General features: G+C 44.7%; 1 protein-coding gene across 1 annotated transcript in view; it reads left to right on the top strand.

The window, feature by feature from the left end:
- The first annotated feature begins 572 nt into the window (after positions 1 to 572).
- Positions 573 to 14,059, top strand: part of Ttc23 (tetratricopeptide repeat domain 23) — a 65,117-nt gene continuing 51,630 nt past the window's right edge. Inside the window, exons 1-3 of the mRNA XM_026784432.1 lie at positions 573 to 726; positions 8,505 to 8,704; positions 13,737 to 13,860. Coding sequence (XP_026640233.1) covers positions 675 to 726; positions 8,505 to 8,704; positions 13,737 to 13,860 — 376 coding nt within the window. The 5' untranslated portion in view covers positions 573 to 674. The remainder of the gene's footprint in view (positions 727 to 8,504; positions 8,705 to 13,736; positions 13,861 to 14,059) is intronic.

Here is a 14,059-nt window from a genome sequence, read left to right as displayed (position 1 = left end):
TTTTATGGCTTGGTAGAATTCACTCACCACTGGAGCTACCTGGGCCTGAACTTAAGTTTATATTAATATTTTAAATTATTACTTTAGTTTCTGGAGTCATTGTGGGTTTAATCATATTTTCTGTTTTACTTTTTACTTAGCCTCAGTGTGTTGTGTTTTCTGTGGTGTTTCCCAATGCCCTATGTTTATCTGGGTCAGGATTAGCTCATATACTCTGACACCATCATGATGGTTATTTCCTAAGAGTCATCGCCCTGAGGGTGCCTGCCCTCTTCCCTTACTTAGGCCCCCTACACTTTCCCACAAACCAGCGCTGCAAGGTTATCAGCTAGAACATCAGGGACCTTCAGAATCCTATTCTTGCATAGTTGCCACCTATGCAGATAAGTAGATCCCCTGATCTTCCAGTTATTAAATATTTTAAGCATCACCCTTGGAACTGGCCGATTGAGTCCACTGCAGGCCTCTTCTGATCACTGTGATCCGAGGCCTATCCTGTGTTTCGGCACTCTACTAGGCAGGTCTGGAAGGAGGAACAGCATCCATTGATTAGGTAAGCCTGTCTGGCAGTTGTGAGGCAGACTGAGAAAGGCCTGTGAAGCTGAGCCCAAGGCTGGCAGGGAGAAGGTGTATGGGGCCTGGGCTGACTTCTAATGAAAGTTTAAGCCCCAGCCATGGCTGTTACAAAGAAAGGAAAAGCGGCTGCTGATAAGCGTGTACCTCAAAGTAAGTGAACTGAAGAGGAGCTCTTTAAGCTAACGGTGTCCCTACACGGCCCAAGACAACGCTGAAAACATGTGGTTAAAGCGAGGCCACTGATTCCAGACAGCCTGAGTCCTGTCATCCAGAAGCACACACACACTTCGGCAGTTCAACATCTCTGAGATTAGAATACGTAACTACAGGTAATAGCAAGGCACAGAGGATGTGTGACAAGCAGTGTCCTATAGCCCACCGTGCCTTAGATGAAACCTGGGAAGGAGTGGCCTGGCCAGGAAAATCACATCCCTCTGTGCCTGCTATATCCCTCTTGCTTCAAGAGGGAGACACACACAGAACCTTCTATTACACAAGAAGAGAAACCACAGCACAGGAGCAATGACAATGGAGACTATCCTGCTATGCCCAGGAGCCAAGTACGAGCTGTGGTCCCTGGAGAGCTAGAGAGTTCTCTGGCCTTCAGGGACAGAGAGATCTTTTTGCCCTGGCTGACTATTGCCTGGGCCTAATGTTCATAGATGTTCTTCTGAGTTTTCCAAGAAGACAGAAATCATAGACATCTGGATCATTATGTGAAATTCCTATTTGCGTGTTTGTTTTGATTAGCTTACTAAAGAACATGTTTGCTCAGATCATCTGCACGCATGCTTCGGTTTGAGTGGTTCTCCCTTTCACAGCCATCTCCCTCCCCGACCAGGCACCTCCCCACCCCCAGCTTCTACTTCCATATCACGTTTATTCTATGACCTGCCCCCACCTCTTGGGCAACTTCTAGTTTCCTAGCTTTGCCCACTTACTTCCTCCTAGATATAGATATGTCACAGTCCCAAAGCTACGATCCACATCCAGGGAGCACATGGAATACTTGTCTTTCTTAGCCTGGGTTACCCGAGTTGATATAGTATTTTCCAGTTCCATGCATTTTCCTACAAGTTTCATAGTTTAAATTTTGTTAGTCAGTGAATAAAATCCCACTGTGTACAGATACTATATTTTTATTATCCATTTATTTTCTTTTTTTTTTTTGGTAGCCATCCTGGCTGATCCCATTTATGATCCGTGCTATTGTGGCTGGAGCAGCAATAAACATGGATGTGCAGATATCTCTGTAGTAGAGGTCCAAGTAGTAGAAGTCCCTTGGATATATGCATTCCTCAGAGCTGTGTATCTGGGTCCTATGGTCATATGGTCATGTTTTTATTTGTTTGAGAGCCTTCTAATATTGAAATAATGGCTCAATATGATTTTTTAAGGACTTATTTATTTATTATGTATACAACATTCCTTCCATGTATACCTGCAGGCCAGAAGAGGGCACCAGATCTCATTATAGATGGCTGTGAGCCACCATGTGGTTGCTGGGAATTGAACTCAGGACCTTTGGAAGAGCAGTCAGTGTTCTTAACCTCTGAGCCATCTCTCCAGCCCCAATGGCTCAGTTTTAACACAAATATGAACATTTTGTATGTGCATGTATGTATATGCATACGTATTGTTTTATTCTCTGGATGTGGTATTAAGAAGCAGCATGAAGCAAACCACTTTTTATCATGAAAACAACAACAACAAAAAGAAACCTATGGCAAAGTTTAACATTAGGTTCTTAGGTCCAAAATAACAAATATTGAGTGCAAACCAATAAGATGCAGAATTTGACCAAATTATTAAAAGATTGGAGTCCTGTTTCTGGCCCTGTGATGTCATTCAAGTAATTTAGCTTCCCTCAGTTTCATTTTCCCCATTAATAAAATAGGAGTAGGAATAATAAAATAGAGAACAGCATTGTGTGTCCACTGAAACTACACAGTAGTAGTAAGAGCCATGTGTGAGAAAGATGGGAAGCATCAAGCTTTGCAGAAATATCAGTTGTTAATGTTGCCAGAATCCTATAGGTAGTTGGGACAATGCAAGTTCCTGGACTTCAGCATCTGAATGATAGTCTAGGCTATTTATCCAGACCACGACACTTACTGAAACAGCCATCTCATTAGCCAACATGGGTTGGATAGATGAGAAAGCATAAGGCAAGAAGATACTTTTTAAACGCCAGCCAACATCTTGAGATGCAAAATAGTACTGGGTCACTGTAGTGGAGCTTAGGCCCTGTTTGGATAATACATTTTTAGGAGCCACCCAGGAAGGAGACAGCCAGGAACTGTGCAACAGGTTCTGCAGCTTACTCACCCTGGGACCCTGGGCACTTCCATCTCTGTTTAACACTTTGATTCCGTGTTGCTGTCAAGGGAAAGAAAAGCTCCCCTTTTCTTAGGAGATATCTGGACTGGCTGGTTTCGTGTCAACTTGACATAAGCCAGAGTCATCTGAGAGGAAGTAGCCCCAGCTGAGGAAAGGCCTTCATGAGATCCTGTTGTAAGTCATTTTCTCAATTAGTGATCAACAGGGGAGGGCCCAGCCCATGGTGGGTAATGCCATCCCTGGGCTGATGGTCCTGGATTCTATAAGAAAGTAGGCTGAGCAAGCCAGTAAGAAGCACCCCTCCATGGCCTCTGCATCAGCTCCTGCCCCCAATATCCTGCCCTGTTTGAGTTTCTGTCATGACTTCCTTCAATGATGGACCATGATTGGGAAGTGTAAGGGCAATAAACCCTGACCTCCTCAACTTGCACTTTGGTCATGGTGTTTCATTGCAGCAAGAGAAACACTAAGACAACATCTTTCATGATGCATCTAAATCTCTATTTTGATTTTTTTTTTCCTGAAGAGTTTTAAATTATGTTTCTAAGTATGTGTGCCTGAGTGCAGGTGCCTTTTGAGGCCAGAAGAGGGCGCAGGATCCCCTGGAGTTGGAGTGAGTGGTGGCTGAGAACATGGATGTAGGTTCTGGGACCAGACCTCAAGTCCTCTGCACTAGCAATGCAAGCTCTTGATGGCTAACTGTCTCTCCAGCTCCCAGGTCTCTGTTCTAGACTATCAAGGACTCAGCACACTTTCTCCAGGGGTTTCAGTTGACTTCTAGCCAGTCTCAAATGGTATTTGAAGTAGGAATGAAAACAGTATGCCTTTAGTAAAAGGAAAGTTCCATCCCTAGTGCCAGAAACTAAATCAAATCACTCAGAAGCAGTGCCGTTTCTGACTTCTAAGTGGAACATTTTGTGATAAATTTCTTTCACAAATCAGTTCAGCTGAATAAAGTTGGTCATTAAGCTGGCTTCTCCGTTTTTATCCTACTGCTTCCGTTCATGGCACCATTGTGTTTTCCTAGGAAGGGTGAGGTAATAAATAAGCCAGCTTGTTGTCATGCAAAAGCAGTCATAGACATTATGTGAGTCAAGGAATGTGGCCATTTTCCAATAAAGCTTTATTTATATGCCAGCCACAGGGTTTGGCTCAGAGTGATTAAATACTAATCCTAGAGGCCCAGAATGTCCAGTATTAAAATTTTGGGGTCTGTCTTCACTATCTCCCCATAAGTTATGTATCCAAGTAGCTCTCAGGTTACAGCAAACATTGCATTCAGCATGCCTCCTGGCCACACACACGCGCGCGCGCACACACACACACACACACACACACACACACATCTTGCTTCTGTTGCTCTCACTTTCCTTCCCAATGCCATCATATAACTAGCTTAATGCTGTATAATCACATTGCTATATCCAGTAACTATCTTTAACTTCAGATGAGGAGGTGGTTGTTAGACCACATACTGAAGACATTTGAGACTTGCTTGGGAGAAGTTTTAAAATAAGAACATTATAAATTTCTTTACTTTTATTGTTTGTGTGTTTGTGCATGAGTGTACATGTATCTGGAGGTCAGGCACCGTAGGTGTCCTTCCTCAGGAGCCATCCACCTTGAATGTTTTGGGATGAGATCTCACTGGGATCTGAGATTGGATGTTTAAGCTAGGCTAGCTCTCACTGAGTCCTGGGAAGCCACCTGTCTCTGCCTCCCACACAATAGGATTGCAGACAAACACCCCTAAAACCTAGATTTTCCCCCCTTTGGTTTTTCCAGACAGGGTTTGCTTTGTAGAGCAGGCTGGCCTCAAACTCACAGAGATCCACCTGCCTCCGCTTCCCGAGTGCTGGGATTAAAGGCCTGTGCCACCACTGCCAGGCTAGATTTTTAGCAAACAAACAAACATGATTTCTGGGGAATCAAAACTAAGATCAACATGTTTGCAAGGCTAGCACGTTGGCCCTTATAAATCAATTTTTATGGAAAATGCCACTCTGAATATAAGCTAAAGACAAACAGACTCCAATTTAGAATTCCCAAATGTGTGCAGTAATTACACTCGTGTTCTTGGGTGGGACTCTGGCATCCTTTAAAAACTCTTCCTATTTGTATTTGATGTTGCTGTGGGGACGTAGCCGGTGCCCTGGCCCTGCCACCATTCACTGTTTGGGAGAGTGGATCTGAAGTGGGCAATTTGGGCTTTTGTTTGTTTGTTTGGTTGGTTGGTTTTGTTTTCTCAAGACAGGGTTTCTCTGAGTAACAGCCCTGGCTGTCCTGGAACTCACTTTGTAGACCAGGCTGGCCTCAAACTCACAGAGTCTCCTGAGTGCTGGGATTAAAGGTGTGCCACCATGCCCAGCAGCATTTTGGTTTCGTAGAAGCGATGGGTTTAAAGAAAAAGTTAGCCAGTGTGGATCTGGACTGAATACTCACTGGCTTGTAGAAGTCATCAGGATGGCACCGGAATGTCTGAAGCTTGAAAGTCAGTGGCCACTCTTCTGCTCAGAGCTTGGTGACGTGTCTGCTAGTTAGAAATTAATAGCCTGGGGCACACCTTCATCCCCTGCCAAAAAAAAAAACCAAAACCCTCCCGCTCACCAGTTCCATCTCATAAAGTCGGTCACGGTTTTCAAAATCAGTGCCTTAAAAAAAAATAAATAAAATAAATAAATAAATAAATCAGTGCCTTTTCAGCCAGAAACCCAGCCTCCCACTTCGTGTCTATAAAACAGGGGTGGGGGAGAGGCCTTGGGACACCTCAGACAGTGTTTGTGTGCTGATTCCACCTCCTGGGGAAGGTGGGGAGGCTCTCATAGCCAAAAGTATGGGAAAGCGCTGTCTGTGAGAAAGTCGTGGGTGCTGTGCCATCCCTAGGCTTAGAAAGAACTTAAGGGAAATGCCTGGTTCGTCTACTCCTTTATTTGACTGTAGGGTCCTCCTTTTGTGGAACCTGTGGTTCTGTTTGCCAGCTCTTTTCATCCCATCTGTCAGTAGCCGTCCTGGGCGGAAGGCACAGTGACATCCGTGGCTCTGGTGTGCTGCCGCTGTTCGCAGTCCTGTTCACCTCACACCACACATCAGCTGCTGGCAGCTGGCCATGTAGTCACCTCCCCCAGAGCATCCAAGGCTAGCTGAATGCCCCTGCAGCCGTGGTTCCCATTTCTGAAGTCTTCTGCAGTCTTTTACCTGCTAGATTTTACTTTCCTGGGCTCCTTTTCTCACATTGTACACTAGTACACTACACGGCCCGTAGCAGAACCTAATAATGTTTGCTGAGTTGGTAACTAAATGGACGACATGCTGTCTGAAGTAACTGACAGAACTGGAGTTTGACAAATCGCAGCAGGGATGAGAGGAGTGGAGAGAGGTCTCTGAAAGGCTGCTTTGTATGTATGATTTTATTAACAGGCACAAAAGTGGAAATCGGATCAATTTTGACATGTGTACATCCATAAACTACCATCATAATCCCAGAATATGAACATGACCATCACAGCAAACGCTCCCCATGCTCCCTTGTAATCGCTCCATTATACACACACCAGATATCACACACACACACACACACACACCATACACATTCTTTCTCTCACACATTACACCTCTCTGAGTTCAGTTTGAGTCTTTTGAAAAAACTTTTCCCCATGGACTTTCACTCCATGGAATGGCACTGTGGTGTCTTTCTGTTAACACCCATGCTAATTTTGGGTCGATGTTAGTTGAATGTTCTCATCATGACCCTTTATTTCCTAATCTTTCCTTCATCAGGTAGCTCTAAGTAGTATTCCATCTGGGGTTAATTATTCTCTACTACTAAGGAAAAAATGCCTTTCTGAGTATTTTATCTCATTTCCTTGTTTAATTTCTGGGGACAGACCGTGCCAACCTGAATGGGTACTAGGCACATTCTTTTTAAAATTACAGAAGGATCTTTCTCACGCACCAATGGACATTTCTTCCCCTATCTGAGTGGACTCCTCTATGACTCAGGGCCCTCGCCCTGTGCAGCATTCTCTTCACAGTAAACTGTCCTGTCAGCTCTCACCACCTTGGTCTCCTGAGTGCTCAATCCACTAGTAACTTCTTGCTTCCTTCCCCCTTGCCCTGTGTCCGGGAAACACTCAAAGGAAAAAACTGAGGTAATTGGAGTCTTGGTTTCTTTTCTTTTCTTTTTTTTCTTTTATTTTCTTTTTTTAAAGATGGTTCCTCTGTGTAGCATTGACTGTCCTGGAACTCACACTGTAGACCAGGCTGGCTGTGAACTCACAGAGATCCGCCTGCCTCTGCCTCCCGAGTGAGTGCCACCACGACACACCTTGTTTATTTTTTTCATCTCTCAAAAACCAGTGTCTTCAGAGATTGTGGGAGTGGCCAACCAATGATTGGTCCAGCCTGAGACCCTTGCCTTGAGAGTGAGCCCACCTCTGACACTGCCTGGAACACCAGGACCCAGAGCCTGGATCGCCCAGTGATCTAGGATAGAACCAAACACATCTGGAGAAAAAAACGTCAATGTAGTGATGCCTAATGATGCCCTGCTATACTCATAGACTGGTTCCACCCTATTGTCTTCAGAGAGGTTCACTCCATAGCTGATGGAAACAGATGCAGAGACCACAGCCAAACATTAGACTGAGCTCTGGGAATCTTGCTGTAGAGTGGGAAGGATTGTAGAAGCCAGGTTGTCAAGAGCATCACAAGAAAACCCACAGAATCAACCTGGGCTCATAGGGGGTCACAGAGACTGAACCAACAACTAGGGAGCCTACATGGGATCGACCTAGGCCCTCTGTGTAGCTTGGTCTTCTTGTGGGACATCTAATAGTGGGAACAGGGCTGTCTCTGACTCTTTTGCTAGCTTTTGGGACCCTGTTCCTCATAGTGGATCACCTTGCTCAGCCCTAATAAAAGTCAAGGTGCTTAATCTTACTACAACTTGACATGCCATGCCATGCTTTATCTATATGCATGTAAGCATGCCCTTTTCCAACTAGAAATGGAGGAGTGCATGGGGGAGGGACCTGGAGAAGAGAAGGGAAAATCAGTGTCTTATTGCCAGGGTCCTCTCTTTTAAACCTTTTGAGTTTTGTAACATTTTTGTCTGCTTTTTTATTTCATTTTTGTTTATGGTCTGTCTATGGGGTTTGTTGTTTTTTGTTCTGTTCTGTTTTGTTGTTGTTATTATTTTAGGCAAAAAATATATAAATGACTCCATTTTCTCCAGATTTAAAGACTACCAACAGTCGTTTACTTTCTGCCTCAAGGTCAGTTGGAATTCAGCGATTCATTTGTACTCATTTCAGTATAACTTCATTATGAATCGTTTGGACTCACGTAATTTCTGTTGGGATGTCTCTATTTTACTTAGCAGATATAAGACTGAAACTTTAAAAAGAACTCTGCACCAGCCACCATGCCCTTTTGAGATAAAATGCTTTTAATTTTAAGGAAGTCATAGGCATAGTGTTGGTATTTTCCTAGAGGTTGACCTAGAGTTCTAGAGAAAACAATGTGATTTTTTTTAAAATGTGGCTCTGAAAATGGCCATCTGACACCTTTCTTTTTTATTTGGCAATTAGAGGACAATGTGTATGAGAATATGCAAGAATCACAGGAGGTCCCCATGTCCAACCACCTTGACGAAGTCATTGCTGCGGTCAGCGACACTGCTAAGAAGAGGATCCCGAACAAGCTGCTCCAGACAGCGCTGTTCCAGCCCCCTCGAGAGAAACTCCACCTGTGCGAAGAGAAAGCAAAGTCCCACTTGAGCAACGGTGAGGTAAGGAGCCTTGAGGTCACGTGCCTGCTCTCTGAGAGCTGAGCCCTCTTCACAAGCATGAGAAGCAGGGTGATGGGACTACATTCCTAACCTCAGGCGTGAGATTCAAGAGAGCCTTCAAGAGAGAGCCTGCCTTCTAGCATGAGTGTGGGGCGCAATGACGGGTCTTCATTGTCACCATAACTGGAGGGGAGGCACACGCCTGTGAGTGTGCCTGTGAAGGCGGTTCCAGAAAGGAGTAACTGAAGGTTAAAGATCACGCTGACTGTGTGGCTAATGTACATCCCCATGAACTGAGGCTCTAGTGAAATGAAAGAGGGGAAAGGAAGGACTATGCTGAGGGCCAGCGTTTCCCTTTGCTTCCTGACTGCTGTGACGCAGCCACCCTTGCTACCGCACCCTTCTGGTCACGATGGACTGAGCCCTCAGAAACCCTGAGCTGAAGCAGGAGCCTCCTTCCTTGTTTCTGTTGGGGATTTCGATCACAGTAACAGAGAGTTAAATAATATGTTGAATTTTAGCACATGCCAGACCCGACCTACAGTGGATTATAGTACAGACTGTATGAAACATCTACGTATGTGCAGCCCATTCAAATGCTCTTATGGTTCTTGTTCCCTGTGTCTTCCTTCCCATCCACCCCTCAGTCACTCACTCATTCCCATGTGATCCTAGCTTCAGAGGGGTTTGTGTACGATTGGACTGAGATGATAGAAGGGCAGTCGCTGTGATCAGCTCTGGAACAAGTTCATTCAATGGCCATACAAGTCAGAACAGCAACTAAAGCCTGGATCCTAGGATGGGAGCTGATGAAATTGCACTAGAAACAGTGTTAGGAGCCCTCCAGATGAGGACGAGGACAGGAACCTTGGGGACAAATGTGGTGGAGAGATAAGTGTTGACAGAGGTTTCTGTCATGCTGGGTCCCATAACTGTTCAGTCCCAAAGAAACACACAGAGACCTACATTAGGGTTGGCCTATTAGCTCAGGCTTCTTATTAACTCTAACATCCTACATTAACCCATAATTCTTGTCTGTGTTAGCCATGTGGCTTGGTACCTTTTATCAGTGAGGCAGTCACATCTTGCTTCCTCTGAGTCTGGGTGGTGACTGCAGACTGTCTTTCCTTTTCCCAGAATTCTCCTGTTCTTGTTATTCTGCCTATACTTTCTGCCTGGTCGCCTTGCCTATACTTCCTGCCTGGCTACTGGCCAATCAGCATTTCATTAAAGCAATACAATTGACAAATCTTTACAGGGAATAAGATTATTGTCCCACAGCAGGTAAGTGCCAAAGACCTGGGGGAGCAGTCTCTTTGAGGGACTAGAAGGGAACGCTGGAACAAAGGCTTTGGTGACACAGTGAGGAGTAACTGCTCTGTGGATAGAATCCAGGCCCTGAAAGGCGCCCACTCTTCAAAGAGTTCTAACGGCACTGGAGGGACTTAGGGCTGTTGGCAGGAGAAGGCCATGAGCAGAAGAATGTTCGCTCCACAGCTGTTCATTGGCAGGGTGCAGAAGAGGGTGCTAGGCTGGGGGATATTTGCGACCGTCTCGGAAAGGAAGGACAAAGGATTGGAGGTGAGGCAGAGGTGCCGAGTTCCTCTGAAGGAGATGTAGAAATGTGAATCAGAGGGGCTGACTAAGGAGGGAGCACAGGAACCAGAGACGCGAGCGAGGTGGAGGGCGTGTGGATTCTGACTTAGACTCCATCTGTCTGAGCCCTGTTCGTTCACTGTGCACCTAATTTTTATTCCATACCCGCTGTCTGTTAATACTGGGGTTAAGTAAGCTCTGGGCCAGCTCCTCAACCAAGGCTTTACAAGAGAATTAATACTTCATGCACAAAGGCCTTTAGCACGTGTAAGGGCACGAACTGCCCTCGTGTGTCTAGAATGGCACAAGCATTTCTTCATTCTGTGGCAGTGAACAGGCTGGAGCTAAGGGATGCTAGTTATAGATACGCCAGAGCTGTTCACTGTGGGAATAGAGGGTGTCCATCATTTACATCAGGGAGGGCCTCGGAAGGTTGGGGCCAGTGAGCTGAGAACTAAGGAAGGAAAGAAGCTAGCTGAGGGAACGGAGCCCTCGGGAAGGGCAGGGAGAGGAAACAACACACGGAACATCTCCAGGGCAGGCTTGCGTGTGCCCTGTCTGAAGTGAAGAGAGGAAGCCATGGGCTGAGATGATGGACATGTGGTCAAAGAAGCAATCAGCTCCGCTAGGACCTTGCAAGTTACAAGCTGAGCGCCCCACAAGATCTTAACATTTTACCAGGGTCAACCTGGTATAACTTATTTTTTTTTTAAAAAATCTGTTTCTATGTAGTTTTTAAAGTACATTCAGACAGAAAAGTTATGACTCAGGCTGGAGAGATGGCTCAGAGGTTAAGAGCAGCAGCTGCTCTTCCAGAAGTCCTGAGTTTAATTCCAAGCAATGACATGGTGGCTCATAGCCATCTGTGAGATCTGGTGCCCTCTTCTGGCCTGCAGGAGTACATGTAGGCAGAACACTATATAGAATAAATAAATCTTTGAAAACAGAACTCATGAGTTGTCAGCGTTTATCTTACTCATTTATTCATCTGTTTATTATGCCACTGAGCCGCAGCCCAGTGTACTCACTTGGATCTTTCATTTTATTCTGGCTCACTCTTTCTCTTTACTATCATTATTTTCTCAGCTATGAACAGATTATAGATACTATTATAATATATAAGAATGTTATATATAATATATATGGCTATATGTTACATATTAAATAAAATAATTTCTCTTCTTTAAGAATAAGAATATTCTCCCATATCACCACAGCACAGTGATTGAAATAGGAAACTAATACCTATGTAATAATGTTACCTGATTTGTAAAAACAAAACAAAACACAAGCAGATCCATGGATAGGTATGAGTTTGCACTGAGTATAGATTCAGTATCTCTTCGGCCTTCAATCTGCTGCAGGTTCCTAGCCTGAAGCAATTACTTCTATTGTCCTATTATTAAATAAAACTCAGGAGTCAGATATGGGGTTTAAAATCTGATTGATCAGAGAAGTGGCAGAGAAACAACCAGTGACCTCCTTTCTCCTTCCTCTATCCAAAAGGGATCACAAATCTTTCTAAGACCCTCCCTACTTCTTCCTGTGTCTCTCTGTATGTCCTGGGTCTTCCAAAACCTCTATGGCTCATTCTGGTCAGCTAGTAGCTCCACCCTCTGATTCAAAGTAAACTTTATTGGCCATCTTGGGAGTGTCAGAGTGTGATCAAACTATCCCATAATACTAGTCGTCTTTGTCTTTGCTCCTCTTGATATTCTGAGTCATATATTGCAAATGTGTCATAGACTATGTCTTCCTTTGCGTCTGTATTATGTTTCCCACAGGCAGGTCTTCACATCTCAATTAGCACAGTCAGGATAATGCCCCACAGGCCAAACTCTGGTGAATTTGAATTTTGTCACATCAGCAATTATCATTAGCCATCAGTAATGCTGGCAAGTCAGAACCTTCCTGTGTAGTCTCTGCACAGAGCCTCTTAGCCTTAGCCTAATGCTTGGTCATATTCTTCAGGTCCTGTGTAAGAGCAGAAAACACTTTTAACTTCCGAGCCATCTCCCTAACCCCAGGGAATTCCATATTAAAATCCCCCTAAAACGCCTCATCTCCAAATGCAGCTGCATTCTGGTAGACAGGAAGTTAGGACTTCAACATAAGAATCTGGAGACAAGCTGGGTGTGGTGATGCACTCCTTTAATCCCAACACTTGGTAGGCAGAGGCAGGTAGAAGCCAGCCTGGTGTACAGAGCGAGTTCCAGAATAGCCAGTGCTATATAGAAAACCCTGTCTTGAAAAAAAGAAAAAGAAAACAAAAAGAGACCTTGGAGTGAAGCACGATTCATAAAAACTCAGAGAAATTGGGGTTCAACCTGAAGGTCCCAAAAGCAAACCAGCCAACCAACCTCAGTCCGAAAATGGCAATCCTGCCTCCAGGAATCTCGGAATGAGACTATGTCTGAGAGCTGTCTCCTCCCGTTTTATAATCCTCTCTAGGGCGTGCACTGTCCGGTTTCTATGGCAACGAGTGTAAGGGGGGTGGTTCAAGTTGAGAGCTAACACGTGTTGTTTGACGACCACTCCCACTTTCAGCTGGACCTACAGCAGCTGTTTGCTAAATGTCAGCTGTAACATCAAGGAGGCTATCAAATGTCTGTTCTACCTAGTTTTGCTTTCTCCCGCCATATTTGCCACCATTAAGTTGTATTTACTTTGTTTTTTTTAAAGTAATTAAGAAAAATTTTTATTTATTTCATCTCTCATGGTTCACTAAGTCATCAAAGGGAGCTGAGGGAGATACTTAAGACATGTAATTGCCATTTTTGGGTTTCTTTTTGTTTTTTTTAATTTATTTATTTATTAAGGATTTCTGCCTCCTCCCCTCCATTGCCTCCCATTTCCCCCCCCCTCCCCCAATCAAATCCTCCTCCCTCATCAGCTCGAAGAGCAATCCGGGTTCCCTGACCTGTGGGAAGTCCAAGGACCGCCCACCTCCATCCAGGTCTAGTAAGGTGAGCATCCAAACTGCCTGGGCTCCCCCAAAGCCAGAACATGCAGTAGGATCAAAAACCCATTGCCATTGTTCTTGAGTTCTCAGTATTCCTCGTTGTCTGCTATGTTCAGCGAGTCTGGTTTTATCCGGTGCTTTTTCAGACCCAGTCCAGCTGGCCTTGGTGAGTTCCCGATAGAACATCCCCATTGTCTCAGTGTGTGGGTGTACCCCTCGCGGTCTTGAGTTCCTTGCTCGTGCTCCCTCTCCTTCTGCTGTATTTACTTCTTAAATGAATTGTTGTTTACTTCATCCAATCAGATGAACACTCTACCACCCCAAACAGATCATGTTTGATTCGCTGACACATCCCAAATGCTTAGCACATAGAAAACAGTAAATATTTACTAAGTGGATATACTTACACGTAGGCCTTATGGCTCTCATGTTCTAAACTGTCTATGTGGTAAACTCAGTTTCTTTTCCTGACAGTACAAACAGGCCATCCAGGAGCTTGTGCGCTGTGTGGCACTGACAAGAATTTGCTATGGCAGCTCACATTGGAAACTAGCAGAGGCGTTTGTTAATCTGGCTCAAGGCTACCTCCAGCTGAAAGGTGAGTGTCTCTCGGCTAGCGAGGTTCAGTTCATCAGCAGAAGGCTTTCTGTTCTCCCTGTCTCCAAATTGAGTTACTCCAGAGGGATCAGGTTTTTGTGGTTCTCCTTGCCAAGTACTAAGCGGCAAAGCCCTTGTAGGAAGAATCGGTAAGGTATATAACATATAGGTATTGGCAGGAAGAAAGGCAGATTGGGATA

Source organism: Microtus ochrogaster, chromosome 22 (assembly GCF_000317375.1).
Source record: "Microtus ochrogaster isolate Prairie Vole_2 chromosome 22, MicOch1.0, whole genome shotgun sequence".
Lineage (NCBI taxonomy): Eukaryota > Metazoa > Chordata > Mammalia > Rodentia > Cricetidae > Microtus > Microtus ochrogaster.
Note: the sequence above shows the minus strand (reverse complement) of the source record. Positions and strands in the feature narration are given on the sequence as shown.